The sequence below is a fragment of the Triticum aestivum genome, chromosome 7A (assembly GCF_018294505.1).
Source record: "Triticum aestivum cultivar Chinese Spring chromosome 7A, IWGSC CS RefSeq v2.1, whole genome shotgun sequence".
In the NCBI taxonomy this organism is placed as follows: Eukaryota; Viridiplantae; Streptophyta; class Magnoliopsida; order Poales; family Poaceae; genus Triticum; species Triticum aestivum.
The window spans coordinates 221090947-221107759 of NC_057812.1; the positions used below are offsets into that span (position 1 = coordinate 221090947).

At 46.1% G+C, this 16813-nt stretch overlaps 2 protein-coding genes and 1 non-coding gene across 3 annotated transcripts; 2 read left to right on the plus strand and 1 right to left on the minus strand.

The window, feature by feature from the left end:
- Positions 1–4103: 4103 nt before the first annotated feature.
- LOC123155075 (U2 spliceosomal RNA) lies at positions 4104–4302 on the plus strand. The gene has a single exon (XR_006477206.1). It is a non-coding gene; the product is annotated as a U2 spliceosomal RNA (small nuclear RNA).
- Positions 4303–4892: 590 nt separating this feature from the next.
- On the plus strand, positions 4893–8904 carry LOC123150985 (pentatricopeptide repeat-containing protein At1g80150, mitochondrial). The gene is made up of 3 exons (XM_044570782.1): positions 4893–6477; positions 7836–7963; positions 8397–8904. Exon 1 carries the CDS (start codon positions 5083–5085, stop codon positions 6427–6429), a length of 1347 nt encoding a protein of 448 aa, XP_044426717.1. The 5' UTR covers positions 4893–5082; the 3' UTR covers positions 6430–6477; positions 7836–7963; positions 8397–8904.
- Positions 8905–9039: 135 nt separating this feature from the next.
- Positions 9040–15664, minus strand: LOC123150984 (probable amino-acid acetyltransferase NAGS2, chloroplastic). Its single transcript, XM_044570781.1, has 10 exons — positions 15133–15664; positions 14035–14122; positions 13217–13425; positions 12448–12599; positions 11839–12259; positions 11136–11233; positions 10746–10857; positions 10479–10638; positions 9746–9818; positions 9040–9480 (listed from the first exon to the last, which is right to left on the minus strand). Exons 1-10 carry the CDS (start codon positions 15496–15498, stop codon positions 9324–9326), a joined length of 1836 nt encoding a protein of 611 aa, XP_044426716.1. The 5' UTR covers positions 15499–15664; the 3' UTR covers positions 9040–9323.
- Positions 15665–16813: the final 1149 nt, after the last annotated feature.

The following is a 16813-nucleotide window of genomic DNA, read 5'->3' on the forward strand; positions in this document are numbered from 1 at the left end:
GTGTGTAGGTTGCTGAAATCTTTATATGGCCTAAAGCAAGCACCTAAGCAATGGCATGATAAGTTAATATAACTCTGACATCTGTTGGTTTCGTTGTTAATGAGGTTGACAAATGTGTATACTATCGCCATGGTGGGGGCGAAGGAGTTATACTGTGCTTGTATGTTGATGACATACTGATATTCGGAACCAACCTCAAAGTCATTGAGGAGGTCAAGTCGTTTCCGTCTCAGAACTTTGAGATGAAAGACCTTGGTGTGGCTGATGTTATCTTGAACATCAAGCTACTGAGAGATAATGAGGGTGGGATTACACTTCTGCAATCCCACTATGTTGAGAAGGTGTTGAGTCGTTTTGGATATTCGGATTGCACACCATCTCAAACATCATATGATCCTAGCGTGTTGATTCGAAAGTCCAAAGGCACGGCTATAGATCAGTTGAGATACTCTCAAATCATTGGTTCACTGATGTACCTAGCGAGCGCAACGAGGCCCGACATCGTGTTTGTTGTGAGCAAACTGAGCCAGTTTGTTTCCAAACCGGGTGATGTACATTGGCATGTCGTTGAACGAGTTATGCGCTATCTGAAAGGTACTATGAACTATGGACTTCACTATACCGGAGACCCGTCGGTACTTGAAGGGTATAGTGATGCAAATTGGATCTCTGATGCTGATGAGATGAAGGCCACAACTGGGTATATGTTCATTCTTGGAGGTGGCGCCATTTCCTGGAAGTCTTGCAAGCAAATGATCTTAACAAGATCGACAATGGAAGCAGAATTAACGGCATTAGACACATCTGGTGTTGAAGCGAGATGGCTTCGAGATCTTTTGATGGACTTGCCATTGGTTGATAATCCGGTTTCGGCTATCCTTATGAACTGTGACAATCAGACTGTCATCACCAAGGTGAAGAGTTCAAAGGACAACATGAAGTCCACCAAACACATAAGAATGAGATTAAAAGCTGTCAGAAAATTAAGAAACTCCGGAGTGATAGTGTTGGACTATGTCCATATGGCTAAGAATCTGGCAGATCCCTTTACGAAAGGGTTATCACGCGTTGTGATAGATAATGCATCGAGGGAGATGTGTATGAGACCCACATGAGTTGCCATGGTGGTAACCCAACCTATGTGATCGGAGATCCCGTGAAGTAGGACCTGAGAAAACAAGCCAGTGGTGAACTGAGGAGAGTAACTATACTAACCCACTGCGTTGGAGATACAATACTCTCAAGATTGTATGGTAGGATGACTATTGTCTTAATGAGTTCCAAAGCTTATGTAAGCAAGATGCTTTCCTACGGAGCGATCTTTAGAGGAACACACCTATGTGAGCCTGACTGCTGGTCACGGTCTATGAGATTGGGATGATCTCTGGTAAACTCATGAATAGGCCAGGAGTGTGACTTATATGCTCCACCCGGGGGGTCAGCCTTCGGCAGCCCACTACTAGTAAGACATGTGGTGAAACTTCTTTACGCCAAACTGACAATTCAAGCCATAGTCCATTGTTTAGTTATGAAGGAGTGTAGCTACTTGCTCTAAGTGAAGCTCAACCTTAACAGGTCTTCACTGAAATACTGGTATATCGAAACAACAATTGGAACAGAGAACACAATGGCCCCTCGAGATCTGATGGGGGATTGCTGAAATTTGAGATGGGCTCTAGGCCCATATAGCAATTTCTGAAAAATCTCTGAGGGCCCATGTGGGTTTATTAGCACTAGGTGGAGTGGGAAGTTTAGTCTCATCCCGAAAGTGGAAGACAAGTTGGACCTCCTTATAAGGGTTTCTCTTCTACATGCTATTGAAGCTTGAGAAGAGATGTGGGTTTAATTGCTTGACTGAATATCAGTATGCGTTTATTTGTGTCAATGTCATACTAGTGATTTACTCGTGGATTAATCTAATCGAGAAATTGCTTTTTTTACTCAACAGAGCCATCGTTCGTTCTGGCGCACCAAAGATGTAGCATCTCTACTATAGCATTTTCTGTCAAATTAGGTATAATGATTTAGGTTCTTAGATAAATAAAAAATAAAAAAGCAGAGTCCAATGCATATGACAACACTATCCTCCTAGCGATCTTGCAACGCAGAATATACCCCCAAACGGGAGGTGATGTACTGATGTACACACAGGACCAACAGCAGCACGTGTAGAGAAAGCAAGGCCCGTCTTCTCTTCCGAAGCTGATGGCTGATTTTGTCCCATCTAGGATGGAATACACCTGCACCGCATCATGAGTTCATGATTCTCCTGTCTACCATCGATGTACGCACGAGTCAGTAGGCGCCCTGCATGTGGCTTTGCCCGTCTCCATGCCGCGTAGGCTGGACGGAATGCCATCACGACAGCCTTAGAGCAATTCCAATGGACGGACTCATTTCGTTCGCGCATGTCCGTTTGGATTTGCGTGGACAAAACACACTGCCCAACGCGCTGACCCGTTTCTATTTTCTGTTCGCTTTGTGTCCGCGCGGACCCATTTTCAGACGTAAATTTGGGTTGCATTTGGGTTCGAGACGGACACAAAGCGGGCGCTCTTTGCGTCCTTCTCATCCGCTGCATGCGAGGCCGGCCCACCTGGCACAGACTCACCACCTCACATCTCTCTTTCCTCCTTTTTCTCTGCCCAGCCCCCGTACACCCACGTCGGCAGCCAGCCTCGCCTCGCCTCCCCTTCCCCGCGCCCGGCCTCGCCTTGCCTTCCCCGTACCCCGACCATCGTAGCAGCCGGAGCTGGAGCGCCGCCGCCCGTCGAGTTGCGCCCGGCCTTGCTCCTCGCGCCGTGCCCGACGCAGCGCTCAAGCTCCGTCGCGCGGGTCAGCTAGCGGCTGCGCGATGACGAGCACGAGCGGAGCTGGCGCGGCGACAGGAGCACGGGCGGGCGAGCACGGCGACGCTAGCACGGCTGCGCAGAAGGCCATCGTCTCCGACTTCCTCCTCTTCCTCTCCGCCGCGTCCCGCGCGTCCCCGGCGCCTTCCGTGTCCCAGTGGTGGAGCAGCATCCACCAGCTGTACCTACGTGTGGGCTGGTCCTCACGGCGCAGGACGTGGGCGTGGAGGGGTTCTGCATGAGCCGGTGCGGCCGACACGGGACCGTGGACGCCAAGTCCGGCATGGCCTACGTGTGGGCCGGCAACCCAGCGACACAGTGCGCCGGGCAGTGCGCGTGGCCGTTCCACCAGCCGACGTACAGGCCCCAGGCGCCGCCGCTGGCCGCGCCCAACGGCGACGTGGGCATGGACGGGCTCATCATCAACGTGGTGAGCATGGTGGCTGGCGCGGCGTGCATGAGCGGCGGCGGGCGCGGCGAGCTGCAGCGCGAGGCACGCGGGCGCGGCGGGCCCGGGGCCGGGGCGAGCTGCGCCACGTGCGAGCGGGCGCCGAGGACACGGCAGGGCGCGCCCGGCGAGAGCTGCAGCACAGGAGCGGCGCGGGGCGACGTGGGAGCTCACCCACAAGGTGTTCGATTTAATGCTAACGCGGACACGGACAAAATGAGTCTGCTTTCCGTTGGGCGCACGGGCCGATCCAAATAAAAAAGCGGATACGGACACACAGACGGGCGAATCAAACGGACGAAAAGCGGACAAAAACGGTGTCCGTTTGGGTCTCCCCGTTGGAGTTGCCTTTAGAAATGGTAGAAAATATGTAATTTTGGAAAGCCACGGGTCATCCTGTATTTCTTTTTTTTTCATAATAATGCCCGTACCGAACTATTTTTATTGACTAGCGTACCAGCACTGCGTCCGTATCCATCACAACTTTTCTTCTTCTTTTATTGGTTGATTTTTTTAGTTCGGCCAGGGGAAAAAGAAAATTCTTTTTGAGGGATAGGGAAAAGGCAAAAGGAAATAGAACAGAGACCAGATGGGCTTTCAACTCCAACCGGATTCAGACCGTTGGGCTCTCGAATTGGGCCCAGCCGCCCGCGTCCCCGTGCCGCGTAGACTGGAGCGGGGTTGTCTAAAAAAAAAGACTGGAGCGGGACAGAAGAGAAGGCAGCGGTAGTACCACCTCGACTAGCGACGAGAAGCGCGGCCGGGAGGAGTTCTATACAACGAGGCGTGGCTGTACAACACAACTCATATCTTTCTCTGCCTTTTGGCTAAGATCAAATGTAGTACCTATTTTTATTAGTTTAATATCTGATGATATATAGGCCATGTGCTTACAATGATATTAAATTTATTTTTTATGGAGAAGGGTTCATCACAATGGCTTACCATTAGAACCCTCGTGTATTGTCTAGGCATTGCACTACTGCCTGGCTCGGCGCACCCCAACCAAATTGAATTTCAAATTTATTTCAAACTGATGATTGTTTGCTGTTTTTCATTAAACCGAATAACAACGTTATTTCAAACGCTGTGCTTAGGATTCTTTCAGTAATCTTTTTTTTTGAGAAATGTTTCAGTAAAAGATAAACTTAAGGGCATGTACAATGATTGATAAAATAATTTTATCTTAGATCTTATATATAATTAAGAGATGATAAAAAAAGATATCTACAATGGGTCATTTCTTAGCCTTATCTTTATAATTAGTTATTCCTAAAAACGTGGTGACACACATTGTGCTAAGATATCATTTCTTGTCTTATTTTAAATAAGAAACGATAAGTTTTTTTTATGAGTTCTTTTTCCTCCACCTCATCATTTATCCTACATGACACTCCTAAGATAGCATCATTGTACATGCACTAACTCACTGTCTGAAGAATATGACCCCCCAGCTGTTCATTCGGCCCATTGTCCATCGGAATGCCCGACCTAAGCCCAATAACCAGCCCATGGTCCAAAACAACAGGGTTGGGTACTTGCTGGCTTTTCTGCAATGAACTGGTGGGCTTTAGCGAGAGAGGCCATTCGACTGCACGGTGGGTCGCGCATCCACGCAGCCATCGTGGTGGAAGTAACTCTCGCATCCAGTACCACTCCCCGCCTCCGCCCCCGACCATGGCAGCCTCCACGCCGCCGTCATAACTAACAGCCACCCGCCCAACCTACCCGGAAACCCAGCCGCCCCGCACTGGCCCCGCTCCGCCCCGGGATCGCGCGGATCAGATGCTATCCCTGGGCGCCCTCCGCAAGCTCTGCGCCGCCTTCGACGCCGTCGCGCTCACCATCATCGCCGCCGGCCTCTCCCACCCCCGCTGCCGCCCCTTCTCCGCGCGCGCGGGCGGGCACTCCCCTCCGCCGGACTTCCCCACCATCGCCTCCTGCCGCGCCGCGGTCGCGGCCTCCAAGCGCCGCCGCCAGGCCTCTTCGCCCCCCGCCGAGGCGCGGCCGGAAGGGCCCGCGGACGCCGAGGCGCCGGTGCTGGTCAGGATCAAGAGCGAGCGAGACCCGGTGCGGCTGTACGAGCTGTTCAAGGCCAATGCGGACAACCGCGTGCTGGTCGAGAACAGGTTCGCGTTCGAGGACGCGGTGGCGCGTCTGGCAGGTGCTCGACGGAATGACCTCGTGGAGGAGATCCTCGAGCAGCACAAGGCGCTGCCCCAGGGAAGGCGGGAGGGGTTCGTCATCAGGATCATTGGCCTGTACGGGAGGGCCCGGATGCCGGAGCACGCGCTCCGGACCTTCAGGGAGATGGAGATGTACGGGTGCGAGCGCACGGTCAAGTCGCTCAATGCCACGATGAAGGTGCTGATGCAAGCACGGCTCTTTGATGAGGCCCTGCAGCTGTTGGACGAGGCATCACCCACGTACGGGGTTGAGCTGGATGACATTTCGTATAACACAGTGGTGAAGATGGCGTGCGACATGGGGGAGCTCCATGCAGCGTACCGGGTAATGCAGGAGATGGAGAAGGAAGGAGTGCGGCCCGATGTCATCACATACACAACACTGATGGCTGCGTTCTATAAGAATGGCCACCGTGAGGTTGGGGATGGCCTGTGGAACCTCATGAGGTTGAGGGGTTGCATGCCCACGCTAACCAGTTACAATGTAAGGATTCAGTTCCTGATCAACAGGAGAAGGGGCTGGCAGGCAAATGATCTGGTGCGGAAAATGTATGCAGCGGGGATAACACCGGATGAGATCACATATAACTTGGTTATTAAGGGATTTTTTGTGATAGGTGAGCATGAGATGGCGAAGACGGTCTTTGGTGCAATGCATGGGAGGGGATGCAAGCCAAATGAAAGGATTTACCAGACAATGGTGCATTACCTATGTAAGCGAAGGGAGTTTAATTTGGCATTCAGATTGTGCAAAGACAGCATGGAGAAGAACTGGTTTCCAAGTGTCGATACCATTCACAATCTGCTGAAAGGCCTTATGGTAATTAAAAAGGACAGGAATGCCCGAGAGATAATGAAGTTGGTTGCTGAGAGAAAACCTTCCTTCTCAGTTGATGACGTGAAGGCCTTCCAAGACATATTGTCTCATGGGAAGACTGGAAGATAAGTTGACTGCTGGACGAAAAGTTTTGCTGTAAATGCACCACATGTAACTGTAAGGCTGTTGTTGACACTGTCTCATTAATTTTGTTTTTGTGGCCAAATTAAAATAAAATTGATTGAAAAGGTTTTCAGTGCTTAAATTATTCTTTGAGAGATGTCAGATAGTGGCATTTACTCAGCTGCTGAACTTGTGTAAAAAATCGCAGGAGAACCTTTACCTCCAACGAAAAATCATGATCACTCTGTCATAAACTAATGCTTCCAGATTTCTCAGACTATTCAAAATAGTTCAATATAGCGAAATATAGAGGAGTTGTTGATGAATATTGCAAAAAAAGTAGAATCAAATGTGATGTATTTCAAGTTATGTTTGGGAAAATCTAAGGTTTTTCTTTTTTATACCAGTTTCACAAAGAATAAGGTAGAAGATTGTCTACCTCTTGTTGTTTACTGTTTGTAACAGTGTTTCTCGCTTGAGATTGAGGGTTGGCATACAAAGTCATTTTGATTATTTATTGATGAGCCATATGAAAGTCCATGCAACATGTTTTATCTGATTGCAACTTTTGTACCCAGGGTGTTGTCTTTTGTGCAACTTTCTCGCTGTGTATCAAGTTTGATTCGAAGTTGTGGGATTTCCAGCTCATGGGCTGTATAAACTATGGTTGTAAACTTGAAATGAGTCACTGGGGTAGTAGGTGCTGGTTGCCACATGTTTCCCTCCGTCCGAAAATACTTGTCATCAAAATGGATAAAAAGAGATGTATCTAGACTTAGACTTAGTCTAGATACATCTCTTTTTATCATCTTTTCGGACGGAGGGAGTATTTGTTTTTTTGGGGGGGGGGGGATAGTTATTTTTCTCCCATCTTCATCGATTAGATCCATGTTATATATTTTAGCATATTGTTCCCACTCTGATTTTAATTACCGCTGCGTTGGTTTCCTTTTTATTGTTTTAGAAGGCTTCACACGAGTAATCTAAGGAGTGAGCTCGTGTACGGTTGGTCTGACATGTAACTGAGACTGCGGTTGCTCAATATATGCGAAAAAGCCTAAAGTACACATTAAATGTTGTTCTTTGAATCACAAACAAGTATTTTTCTCAGTTTGATAAAAGAAAAGGGATACATCCAGGGGTGAAGATAGGCCAGGTGACCAGTGGTGTCATGTTCATGGCAATGCAGTCATCTAAGTATTACCATAATGAACAACTTGTAAACATTAATTTAGGAAGGATTTGGCTGTTTTGTATGTGTTGGTTTGAACCATGCACCAAGCGAGCTCACTCTGGATACATCAATCATGAAGCATGACGTGACAATTTGACAATATATATGCCATGTTTACTGATCCTTTCAGTTCAATGAATTATGCCAGTGATCCCTACTGCAATGGTGTCCTTTGCAGCTGCCACTTTTTCCATGCTTGATTGGAAGGAGAAGGCAACAAAGAGAATAATGAAAGTGCAGAACAATAGAAGTGGAGGGGAATGGGATCGCTTGGTCATTCAAGCAGTAATTGTTACCAGAACCATTGTAAGTACAATGTAGGAGAAAATGGTACTATTCGTAACTGAGCCGATTTGATATTTTTTTTGTCACTGCACATCCCAAAAAAATGATCATCTTGACATCCACTTCACAGAACTCATTGTCTCTCAATCAAACAAAGCAAAGTCAATAGGGCTCCCTTGCCCTTCCTACGGCGATCTTTCTGATTCTTGTCAATGTTAGATCTTCCTTGTCCAATATGTCGTAAATTGTAGCGGTTTCTTTATTGCCAGCATGTCTGCTGAGTTGCGCTTGATCTTACATAAATAGAAGCATAGTTCCTCTTGCTTGCTTATTCTTAGTCTAGCAATAACCGTTGATCACCCATATTAATGCACATTTGGCTACCTAGAGCTGCAGTTTTTGCTCCATGCAGTAAATCAACTAGTTATCATCTAATATTTTCCCATCTTCACAGGTAGACGTTTCCAAAGCTCTATCAACGTTGTTGCTTGCAGCATTTGGGGGAAAACAAGCGTATTGATCATCAATCGCAGCGAAGTGAGCTTTCTTCTGCGCAGGTTAGCAACAGATGGAGCAATTTGCAGCTTCGTGCAAGCAGCAGCATAGCCAACCAGAAAATCATGTTCATATACTGCTACTGGGACACACATACACTGGGTACTTCTTAGTTAGTATATCATGTTCATGTCACTACAACCATAAATTTACGACATTCTTTGTCCGGTTCTTCATGTACAAAATTTATCATTGACATTATGTTGTATTCTCGTTGTTTCTACTAAATCGACATGTACGAGACAGGTGGAACAGTATACTCCCTCCGTCCCAAAATAAATGCCTCAACTTTCGTACAAAGCTGAGACACTTATTTTGGGACGGAGGGAGTAAAACACGTGTTAGTACTGTATTCTGTATACTTGGAAGTGTCAGAAAACTCAATCAAAATTCTGAAAAATGGAAGACAGTACAAAAGCTTGCGCAATAAATAAAATATATGCCGTATTCCCCTATGTTTGTTGCTCCTCATATTTAAAACGGTACAGGGGGGGGGGGGGGGGGGGCTGTTCAGTGCATCCACCCGAAGACAAGACAGGAACTCACTAGCAAGTTTTCCAGCCAGAATGCCAGATCCATTTCTTCCGGGAAGGACCGAAGGAGACCGATCTTTATACCATCTCCTACTATGGTCACACGAGAACACCAGACGCCTCACAGCTATCAGCCAGATAAATATTAGTCCTACTCTACAGACACTCGTTATCAACTATTCACTTGACTTTATACCATATATATACAATTCTATACTGTACAACAGCTGCAGAAGTTATCATATAAACCTCATATGCAGCAACTAGATTCCTATGTTGTTCGCTTGCAGAGATCATTTCAACGCAAAATTATTGGCAGCCATATGTCCAATCTCTGCTGGCTGGAGCCGTTTGATGTAATATTTTGATCCGCGTGAGAGATTTATTCGTTTTCGCCTCTTCACTGGGATGGATTCCACTGAGCATTCCTTGAAGCCACGCCGGACAAACCTGTTGAAGTTCAAGTGTAAACACGAGAAAATATCCGGCACTGCATCTTTACGATATGAACATATTTTCACCACCAGAAATAAAATGCACTCTAAAAATATGAGCAGATATAGCAGGTTTTATTGATGCATCAAGGAAGATGGTGAGGTTGACTCTTAATCAAAGGAACTGTTAAGTATTCCATGATTAACCACAGCTGCTCATCAACAATGAATATGATGAAGTTAAAGACCAATTTGACCACAACTAGAACATAATTACATACCAGTCTGCTGTCCGTGTTGTAAGCAAGAATATTTTCTCAAGACCAAGGGATAATGCCTTCTTTTCAACATAATCTGCAGGAGTAGATCAGCCATGATAAGTATTTGATAAACACTAGTCCATTGTAGTGCACAATTAATGCTAGAGAAAGATGAAGTTAATGGTGACAACATATAAGGTGGAGACTCAATTGTGGTGATTTTGTAGTTTCTTGGTTTATACACACACAAAATTAATAGGAAACATTCCCAAGAAATGGAGGTAGTTCTCGGTTAAGCAAAATCTCTCTTCCAAATATCTAGTTCTAATTCATTTCGTGTTGGTAGACTAAGATTACAGTATACATAAAAAAAGTTAACAAGGAGAAGCAAAACAAACAGTATGCCAACGCTCTAGAGTTAATATTACCAGCCTCCATGCTTTCTACTAATGTGCAATTTAAGTATTGAAGTCATAGGCTGCGTTTGGGATCACGGTGGATTCGTATAATCCTGTTCATCCCACTCGCTTTACCCTATTTTAGTGCCTGTTTGACGCGCTTTTGCCTACTTTCATGGCTAATTTTTTACAGCAGATAATAAGTTAAGAAGGCACAGCACGGTTCAGCAACCACAAGATTAGATGTTTGCAACATAGAATTAAACTAATATACACTTTTGTGACAAATAATTGAAAGTAGAGGTTTGCATAGCTTTACTGAGCAGACTAAAGAGGTGGATTTGCAACAGTCTTACCAAGTAACTTGTCTCCTTGACCCTGTCCTCGACATTCTTCAGAGACAGCTATAGCAGCAACTTCCCCCGATTTATCCTCAAAAAAGGGAAAGAGAGCAGCACACGCAATGATTGAACCATCTCTTTCCACAACAATAAATGACTTCAGTGCTTCCAAAAGCTGTTGAAAGATTAAAGAGAATGCTTTGTTCAGTTTCATAAAGAGGCATGTCTTAACTCAGGCTATTAGTGTTTCCACTGCTCAAAGTTCGCATGATAATGAGGTACCTCTTCATCTGTTCTCTGCACTAGGACACCTGATTCTTCTAGGGGACGAAGGATTTTTCTAATACCAGAAAAATCTTCCTCTCTAGCCGTTCTCGTTCCTTCATACATATCTCTGTTAAATGAGTGGAAAACATTATTTCCCTGCACTTTGCTCCTATATATATATATGCAGTAAATATGTCCTATTCCAGATCATAGGCATTCTCAAATAGTGGCGCATATTATCTGCTGTGACATTGATAGCATGCATGCGTTTTGAGCATTTAGCAGAACTTATATAAATCAATAGCTCAACAGGCATATAGGTGCATTGCAAGTACGCAATTGTGGGCTTACACATCAAGACTAACGTTTCATGACAGCTAGGAAAGAGCAAGAGTTTCAATATACCTTGCTATTAGTGTTCCTGCACCATCTCTTGTGAATAATTCTAGCAACAATGACCCCCCAACAGTGCCATCTATGATATGAACTCTTTGGACACCGCCCTGATATGTAAAAATGAGAAGATCCTAATCAGGAAAAAGGAACAACAGCAATGCATCAATAATACAAAAAATACATGAACTGATGTACATCATATACTTTTGCCCCGTGGAAACAGAATATTCCAAGGACCATAGTAGATATGATTCCCGGAGAAACATGGCACAAGTACCACTCGGGTCAATAAACAAGATATATTCAGTAAAAAAAATGTTCTTTGAGAAGTATAGTTGCCTAACATCATGATATGTATAGGACATTTTTTTGGCGAGGAATATGTATAGGACATAATGGTGCACACTGATGGGGGGCAGACCGGTGCACATAGCTCCCGCTTGCGCAGGGTCCGGGGAAGGGTCCGACCACTTTGGGTCTATTGTACGCAGCTTTCCTACATTTCTGCAAGAGGCTGTTTCCAGGAACCCGTGACCTCATGGTTCATACACCAAAAGCAGTTTGGAAGATAAGAGTATCCTATAATATTCAAGTTTGGGTGTTAACAATGTTGGAACCCTAGAAACCATGTAATCTAGTGCAGAAGTGGCAACTTCAGAGCTCACACTTTTATACCTCCTAAATCCAACTCAAGAAAGAAGCAAAAACTTACATGGCATACATATGCTGCTGCAGCCAACTCTGAAAGGTAGCCATTTGATCTGCTCAACCGCTCTGCCCCGCCAATAGCAAACCCTTGCTCACCAGACAGACCATTTCCATTATTGAAACCCACACCATTCCGAAAGGATGCAGTGTAATCACTGATGAAATCTCTTCCAACCCATACTTGCTCTTTCTCCTCTTTGATAGGAAAATTGTGGGCATAACTAATGTCCTCCTCCCCTACAACCTTTACATAATTTGCAGCAGTTTCACTCTGCTTAGCGCGTGTTCTGATGAGCATATCTGCTTCCTCGATAGACATGAAACGATTGACTCGGCCATGCTCATCATATATTTGGCCATCGACAACACAGATAAGCTTGTCCGCCTCGATAGCCAAAGCACATGCTGTCGCAACTTCGTATGTGCTGAAAGTCAGAAAAAGTAACACTAATATCAGATGATGTTGAAGATAAGAATGTTGTATCTGTCTCATCTTGTATTTCATAAAAAAAAATCCTTACGTGAAGTTATGTGGACTGTTTGATAGTGATTTTTAGAAGTGTTACTGCAGAATAAGAAGAAAACTACAAAGTGAATGGGGTAGACATCATACTTGCAATTTAACACCTCTCCTGAACTGGAGTATCCCATATTGCTCACGACAACTATGCTATCCCTATCAAGTCTTTCTTTTATCCGTGAAACATCTATTTTCTTAACTTCACCAGTGAATCCATAGTCAATGCCACCAACAACTCCTCGTCTCTGCCACAAGAAGAGAGAGGTATTTCAGTTCGCCATTTCAGAACAAGTTCACAAACCCACTCAAACATTATTATCTCAAGACAAGCAAAAGAAAAAAGATGCCACATAGAGGTTCATAATCTTAATTTTAAGCTTTACCTAAGTAGTTCCAAATTCCAAAACTTGACACTCATATAAGTACATAATATTAATACCTCCCGATGGGTCCAGTTAGTTATTTTATGTCTGATCTTATGTACCATCTGATGTGTGACTTGGCGGTTCGGTTAGTTATTAAGTTATGTCTGATCTGATGTACAGTCGATGTGTGCATTGGCATATTATCCCTTTCAACTGCATCTATCATTGGACAGTCATACTTATTTGAAAATAAGCTAACAGCCCCTCGTGTACCACTAGGGGTGCTTAACGCCACTTCGCCAACTGGCCTCTACACTTTGCAGTGGCCACTTTGCCAAAAATAAGTTAAGAATACGCCTCCAACTTTCAGGGTTAATCTTTCAAACGTCAGATGGGTCCCCTATATCTGCCTTTCACTACTCTTAGTAAAAAAATTGCATCTAGAAATAGATGAAACCGATATGGTACCGAAAACCAGTATAGTATGCCATGCTAACCTTAGCACCCAGGAAGTTTCCGCTAGCAACATTGTCGGAGATTTCGTGCCAGCGACCATTAACACCATGTCGACGAAGATCTAACATTGGGGGACCAGGAGATAGCTTTGCTTCTATAGTAAGGCGTATTCTGCCAGCTGCCTCCATCGCAGCATCTAATGAATCAGAATCCGTAATACGGTAACGACCACCATAATTGGCCTTCTTTCCTGAGAAATTCATAAAGTGAGCTCCTTCACCACCATGCTAACATGTAGTACAATCACCAATACTATTTAAAGAAAAGATATGTCCAAAGACAAATCATCAACCACGGCATCAATACAAAGTACAGCACTGGTTATGTAGCTTTTACTTGCAGTACTTCGCCAACCATCAACACTACAAGAACCAAGAAATGACTTCAATACTTAATCTCCATTTCCAAAAGTGTGTGCTGAACCGAAAAATAGAAAAACCATAGATGAGATGAGACAAACTATGACCGGAATGCACCCGATACTTATGCTATTAAACTGACTGGATACATCTCCCTCGATATCCTATATATACGCAAAACAAAAATCAGGATGTTCGTCTATATGTAATCTTCATCCAGAACTCACTCAGCGATGCTTATCCCAAATAAGCACCCCACTTTCCTTATATGCTGCCAAATACGTATCAAATACGGCATATAGGAAAAAAAACAAATAAACAAATAGGGTCAAACACAGGCAACTTCAATAGTGTGGACGTTCATTATACAAAAAAAAGACGTATCTTTTCAAAGCATTTTAGCATATAAAAGAGTAAAAAAGCGCAAATCTTCAGCTAACCTCTATCAGCCAAGAGCTTATCAATCTGAACATGTGTTCCAGGAACAAGAACAAATTTGATCCCAAGACCATGTAGAAGCGATATATCCTGCATGTTGAAGTGACGTCAATATTATGGAACTACACATAAGTTGTCAAAAGTATATAAAAATGCATTTTAAAGGAAATTTCAACAAAACTACGCTCTTTAAATTAACACAGAACTACACCTTTAGTGAACTGTCATTTCAGCCAATGAACACTGGTTAAGCCATTATGGTAATGTCATGGACCAGGGTTCATGAAAGGTAACACCTCAGAAAATCTTTATTATTTATAAATCTTGTTTTAGAAGGAGGAGCAGGTCAACCTATCCAAACCCAGGCTCAGCTACCCGGGTGCAAGATTTTTTCTTGGTAATTTTCATGTACAGTGACACCACCCCATTATCAGATGGAAAATATGTGTGGTTTTACACCGGGACACTGGGTCATTTTCTCTCTGGGGTCCGCACCATCCAAGATATTGTTAAAAACAATATTCAACAGAAATGTTTTGATGACAAGGACTGCTAGGCACAATGAAACTAACATGAAGTAAACGTGCCGCTGTTAATTTATTTATTATCTTCTCCAACAAATCAGTTTAGGAGGAGAGCTGGTTTGAACTTAGATCAAACTAGCTTGACCACTCATATCGCAACCAGCCGTCGGTTTCTCTCTTGACGTTGCTCTCTTCTTTGCAGCGCAATTATTATAAGAAAGCAAGTGTGCTGTCCAGCTCGAACAATGACATAGGAAAATCGAGGCCGTGGAGATGGCCTGAAGTTCACTCTCTTCAAATACGTCCAGCAAGATTATGCGATCCACCGTCCAACCTCTTAAGAATTCCTAACTCGGCATGCGCATGCTGAATTCGGAACAAATCTGCGAAAATCCCCCTCTTGTTGAACGATCCCATCAAAATGGCGTTTGAGGCAAAACCAAAAACTAAGCGATCAAAACGGCGAACACGCGTGCAGAATCGCTGTCAAGTGTCAACCCACAGCACCGAAATGCGAATCATCCATTTCCGCGAAAGCGGACGGGGGACCATTCGGGGGGGGGGAGCGACGGGTACCTGCAGAATGCCGTCGAGGTGGGGCCCCGCGACGACCTCCCCGGAGATGACGACGACGAAGGTGCTCCCCCGGTGGCCCCGGATGTACGGCCAGGCCTCCCGGAACCACCCGACGAACCTGCCCCCTTCGTCCGCCTCCGCCTCCCCAGCCCCCAAAGCCCCATCACCGAATAACCCCGCTCCACCGCCGCACCGCACGCCCGTCGCACGCCGGCGCCGTGACTCAGGGGCGCGCATCGCGACCCTCCCGGGCCGCGGCCGCGTCGGCCCCGCCGGCGCCCTGGAGGGCTCGTCGGCGAAGCGCGCGGCGGTGCGGGTCGCCGCCATCGGAGGGGGGTGGGCGAGATTCAGCGGGGGATGGTACATGAGTGCGGCGGGCTGGCTTGGCGTGGCGTGGCGCTCAGGCCGTACGCGGCGAGACGAAATGTAGAGAGAGAGAGAGAGAGAGAGAGAGAGAGAGTTGGAAGCGGCGATCGGCGAGCGATGTGGCGCGCGGAGACGGGGTTTGGGTCTGGGTTTGGGTTTTGCTCGGAATAAGTGGGGGGAGTGGGATATATACGCGGGGTCGTGTTGACTGACGCTTGGGCCTTCTTGTCTGCTTCCGTGGTGGTGACTGTGATCCGACGGTCCGCGCCGGCGGCGTTCGCGTCTGGTGGAGGTTGGTCTCGGCTCGGGGGCGGCGTCAGCCAATGCCAGTGACCATGCTCGCGGTAGGTGGGAGACGCGCGGCTTCTGCGCGCGTGCAAGGGGCAGGCCGAAGCAGCACTCACTCACTATATTATCCTGCGGCCACGAATGCGATTATACGGGTTTCTCGACGCCTGCGGCCGGTCAGGTCATGTCACCGTGACAAATTGCCTTCTTTTACGTTTGTGCACCGCACGGCTTTCTCACTAGCCCTCGTTCGGTCGTCGTAGCTGAATGCCGGGCCAAAATCACTAGTCTCGTCTTATTTTAGGACCATGTGACCCAGCGGCGAATCCAAGGGGCGGGCTTGGATGGGCTCAAGCCTGCCCTCCGAAATTAAAATCCAGCCTATCCCAGTCCATCTCAGCCCAGTTTCAGCCCATCATAACCCAGTTTCAGCCTGTGTACTGAAGTTAAGCCTGCCCTTCAAATTCATTCTAGATTCGCTACTGATGTGACCCTCGTTTACAAGTTTTGTATGATCCGACCCTCGTGCTTATCCACAGACGCATCGCCGGTAGGGTTAACGGGTATATTGACATGGTCAATTGTTGATATTATTGTCGAAAAAGGTTTTCGTCCCGTTTTATATATAAAGTCATGATCATCAATGTCTGGTACAACCGCACTCATCCACAATACACACATCCAAGACATAATACATAAATGTTGAGCACAACAGCACAATCCCTAATAAGGGTCACCGGAAAGCTTCAACCGTGAACACGCCATCGCGAAGAAGTGAAGCCGCATATGACGAACCTTGGGCTTCAAGGCGGCGCCTTCATGAAGGATACGACACCGAAGCACCGCCACCGCCCGATCCGAGGATCAGAGTTTTCCCTGGAGCAACAAGACGGGCAATGAGAATCGCGACGACGCCTTCAAGAAGGGAGCGATCTACGTCATCGCCAATCCGACCGAAGATAGAGCAGATTTTCACCCCGACCAACATTCACCGTCACCGAACAAGGATCGCCAATCTTGATCTCTA